We start from the raw sequence: 4,658 nt of genomic DNA on the forward strand, positions 1-4,658 counted from the left end.
GAAGTCATTCCAGGGGAGAGAGAGGAGGATGAGGCCTCGCCAGGGAAGAGGGCTGGGTAGCGCTCCTCTGAGGTTGGGGTGGAGGGGTGGGCGGAGTAAGGAGACGGGGAGGGGTACTCACAGGGCTCGGGGGGGTAGCCAAGGTGTAGGGCAGGGGTAGGTAGGGGGGAGAGGCTGCTGCTGTCTCCACTGAAGTAGTCAAGGCCTTCCTGGAACAACCCCCCCTGAGCAGTACACCCTCCTCCTCCATCCCCACCCCCAGCAGCCTTACCCTTCTTCCCCCCTGGGGGGCGTTCTCTAGGGGACGGGCACAGCCTTCCCCTGCCTCCCCTCGCCCCCCTGCCCTGCCGCCCCCCCATCCCACTGCGTTTGGCACCAGAGCCCTGGGTTGAGGTGTGGGACTGGGTCTGGGCTGGGGGACTGGTGGGAGAGTCTGGGGTGGGCTCCGGTCCTGGTCCACCACCCCCCTCCTTTTCTATTTGGGGTTCGGCAGCATTCCGTTTCCTGCGCCCCCGACCGGGCTTCCCCTGCCCCTGGAAGAGAACGTTCTGGCTCCAGTTGTAGGAGGGGCCTGAGGCGCTCTCATGCCAGTCCATCATCAGCTTCTCCAGACTTGATAGGCTGGACTGGCCTTGACCTCCCTCTCCACCAATAGGAAGAGACTCCCTGCCTCCACCCTGCCTGTAAGCCCCACCTCCGGAACCTGAACTCGAGCCTCCGCCCCCACCTCCGGTACTGACCCCGCCTCCTGACCCGGTGCACCCCAGGTGGGATGAGTCAGAGGAGGACTCTGATAGGTTCTCGAGGAAGGGTTGTCGCTTGGCCTTTTGTGGGGTGTAGTTGGAGATGTCCAGGATGTCTTTGGGCTCGCTGGGGCCTGGGGTGACGTAGTCACTGTAGCCTCCTGGGTAATGATGAGCCAGACTGTCCCACGCCCAGCCACTGGAGCCCTGCCTGAAAAACACAGCACATGTTATTCACTCTATTTTCTTACAACTGCACAGTTGGTGAAAGGTTTTAAGAAGTACTTATTTAGGACTGATTTATAGATCAGGGATTTAGTGTTATGGTGTTATGTATCTCAAACACATACAACTATAGAAGAAGTTAAGGTAGGATTGTACTCTAATCCAAACTCTGTGGTTCCAGACAATTTAGACCTGAAGCTACTTACTTGCAGTTCCACTGGTTGGAGGGGTAGTGTCTGTAACCCTCTGGAGATGATGAGGAAGGGAAGGGGTTGTTCTTGGCCATGGCCATATACCCCCCTCCCCCTGGAGAGGATGGTCCAACCTGCCCAGGGTAGCCCCCATATCCACGCTTGGAAAAATTGGAATAGCCCATCTGACCCTGGCCCACGGGGGGGGCTGTGGAGGCCTTATCCAGCTCTGCGGCCCCGTAGGCTGCAAAGCTGCAGTCTGTGGGTCTCTGTGGTGCTGCACTGCCCCCCGCAGGAGAGGAGGAGGAATAGCCGGACGGGTAGTGACCGTAGGAGGAGGGATGGGGGGAACTGGGAGAGCGAGGCAGAGAGAGGGAGGGAGGGGTGGACTTGGGGAAGGAGGAAGTAGTGGGGGAGTTCTGGGAAAGGTAGTAGCTGTAAGGAGGTCTGGAAGAGGAGGACGAAGAGACCTGGGTTTGATTCTCCCTTGCCTCTACTTTGGGGCTGCGCTTGGGGAAGGCTGGGGACCAGCGAGGGCCTGGGCCGGGGCCAGTGCTGGAGGAGTCGTAGCCCGGGGTGGGAGGAAGTTTCCCGGGGTCAGGCCGAGAGGAGGAGATATCCAGGAGGTCGGAGGAGTCGTCTGAGTCGAGCAGGGAGCGAAAATATCCAGCGAACAAACCCTGCACTTCATCACCACCTCCACCTCCTCTGCTGCCCCCAGGGCTGCCGTACGCACCTCCTCTTCCCCCCTCACAGGGCGGGAAGTCCCCCCTCAGGGAGCCACAGGTCTGGTAGGCCCCCGGCCCTCTCTCCCTCTCCCCTCCCCCCTCCTCCCCCCAGACACCTCCCCCATTAGACCAGTCTTGCTCCAGCTGCCCTGCCTCCCCCTTCAGAACCCCATTCTTGCACGAGCGTCGTTTTCTCACCGGCTTCCACCCCTCACCTCCAACCCCCATCTCCCCCCCTGCAACCCCTCCTCCCCTGCCTCCCCCACCCTTCCCTCGTTTCTTGGGTAACCCTGGTTCTGACAGAGCAGGGGTCACTTTTCTTTTCTTCCCGATCGTCTCGAAGAAGTCACTGAAGGAGCTCTTGAAGCCCTCACACCCGGCCCCCCCTGCTCCTCCTCCCCTGCCCCCAACGCCACCACCCCTCCCTCCCCTGCGTCTGAACCCTGTGAGTCGGTGGAGCAGGGCGGAGATCCCAGGGTTGTTGGACGGTGTGTGAAAGCTATCCGGTTCGCTGGGTGTCCAGCAGCGTGGTGGGGAGCAGCGACCGGTGGCAGGCGGTTGGTGGTTTAGGAACGCCAGTTTGGACAGAACGTCTCCGTACTCTGTCTTGAAGTCGTTGGTGTCGTTCACGTACGACGGTTGCGGAGATGGGAGCTTGGCCCGCCGGCGCCGACGAGGTTTCTTGGGTTCGCCGTTCCCACTGGCAGCGGCGGAATTCCCGCCCGTTTTATCTGGCATTCCCGGTACAACCTGTTTGGGAGGTCGGCCGCGTCTGCGTTTCAGGATCACCGGGAGTTCTCCAGGCGGGAACATGACCATCACATTCTTCCCATTGTTCTTCATGCGAAGGAGAGCAGTTGGCTCTCGGACCCCCTCAGCTCCCTCCGATCCCCCCTCGCCACTGGCCCCGCCCCTCTCCGGCCCGACAACGGTCTCCATGGAGGAGATCTTGTAGCTTTTTTGGCGTCGGCTGAGGTTGACCGGGATACGAGCCACCTTCACCACGATACGCCTCACCTGGGGAACAGACACAAACAAACACAATAAAACCATTATTTATAACCCTTATTTTCCTGGTTAAAATCTGGTTGATGTCAGACAACAAAATAACAACATGGCTTCTGGGTTGTTTTGACTAATAATACACTGACAGTTGAACTTACACCAACGAACCGCCGTTTCTGTTTAGGAACTAGATCATCAGGCACCTCCTTCTTCACTGTCGGCTGGGGCACGGTATTGGTCGATGGACAAGGCGAAAGATTGGTTGCTGGTCTGGGATTGTTCGCTGGTCTGGGCGAGGATTTAGGCGAGGCTTTCATCGATGGTCTGGGTTGGGCTTTTGGTTTGGCGTTGGTTGAAGGTCTAGGTTGGGGTTTGGTTGAAGTTCTGGGTTTGGGTGCTGGCCGGGGGGCGGAGTGAGAGGTGGGGTGTGGTGTAGGGCGTGGTGAGGGGCGTGTTGAAGGGTGTGGTGCTACAGGTACAGCTGAGTCTGCAGGCTTCGAGGTTGCAGGTAAACACTCCTCCACTGTGGGGCGCTCTACCTTTACATGTACACTCACCCTCTCTTTCTCCTCCTCCTCTTCCTCCTCCGCCATCTCCTCCTCCCTCTCGCTCTCCCTAACTCCCCTCCTCTCTCCATCCTCGGTGGATCGGCGGATGCGGGAGGACTTGCGTAGCTGGCAAGGGAAGCGAGGTCGACCGGAGCTACGGAGCGCATACTTCCTCTCCCCTTCGACAGATACAGGGGAGGGATCTACAGGGGCTGGGCCAATAGTAGAAGGGTCTGAACCGGATGGACCAATAAGAGAAGGGCCTGTAGGATTTGGGCCAATAGCTCTTGAGGGTTTAGAGAGATCTAGAGGTGTTGGTCCAATATGGGCAGGGCTAATGGCCGGGGGCCTGTCTCTGTTTGCAGAGGGTGGAGGAGGCGGGCTGCAGGGAGAGGAAGCAACTTGCTGATTGATGCAGGCTGGATGAGTGACAGGCAGGAGGACCTGTCGCTGAGTGGATCTGGTGTGAGTCTCTGGTGATGAAACAGTTCTGTGCTGCTCTGGACCGGCAGAGTCCGAGTGTGTGTGAGCATCCATGTGTGTGTTAGCAGCTAGGTGTGTGTGAGTGTCCGCAGGTGTGTGCATTTGGAGATCCGTGTAAATCTGCATGCCTGTGACTCCTGTCTGTCCGGGTGTGTGTGTTAAAGCATCGGTGTGTGTCTCTGTCTGCCAGCGTCGGCGTGTTCCAAGGCCAGGCCTCCTGTGCAGGTGAACCCCATTGGCCAGGGAGGGGGGCGAGGGTGATGGTAAAAGGTCAAGGGTCCCTTGAGCTCCAGCCTCAGCACTGGGTTCCACTGTGACCCTCTCCTGTACCCCTGCTGCCACCTCCCTCCCCCACGTCGCCAGCCCCCGCTCACACCCCTGCTCCTCCGCCAAGGCCCCACCCTCACGCCCCACCCCCCCACCTCCACCTGACCGCAGGCGTCCAGACAGGCGGCTCATCCACAGAGGGTGACGGTGATGATGATGGCACAGTAATGTCACAGAGGGGATGGTGATGTCACAGAGTGTTGAGGCCCAGTGATCGGAGAGGTCAGTGACCTCTCTCTCTCTCCGTCTCTCTCTCCGTCTGTTTACGTGTGGTCCGCTGAAGTCACATGCCTCTATCCAGAGAATTTAGGGACCTGAGGAGAGAGGAATACATTCAACACACTTCAAACAGTAGATTCTAACAGAGAATCAACGTAATGTTAAAGGGAGAAGATGGAATTAGATGAT

At 58.7% G+C, this 4,658-nt stretch overlaps 1 protein-coding gene across 1 annotated transcript in view; it reads right to left on the minus strand.

Moving 5' to 3' along the window:
• Positions 1 to 4,382, minus strand: part of LOC129830517 (transcription factor Gibbin-like) — an 8,287-nt gene extending 3,905 nt beyond the window's left edge. Inside the window, exons 1-3 of the mRNA XM_055893087.1 lie at positions 3,051 to 4,382; positions 1,175 to 2,904; positions 1 to 954 (exon numbers count right to left, since the gene is read on the minus strand). The exon at positions 1 to 954 is cut by the window's left edge and continues 715 nt beyond it. Coding sequence (XP_055749062.1) covers positions 1 to 954; positions 1,175 to 2,904; positions 3,051 to 4,382 — 4,016 coding nt within the window. The remainder of the gene's footprint in view (positions 955 to 1,174; positions 2,905 to 3,050) is intronic.
• Between the last annotated feature and the right edge of the window lie 276 nt (positions 4,383 to 4,658).

Source organism: Salvelinus fontinalis, chromosome 32 (assembly GCF_029448725.1).
Source record: "Salvelinus fontinalis isolate EN_2023a chromosome 32, ASM2944872v1, whole genome shotgun sequence".
Classification (NCBI taxonomy): domain Eukaryota; kingdom Metazoa; phylum Chordata; class Actinopteri; order Salmoniformes; family Salmonidae; genus Salvelinus; species Salvelinus fontinalis.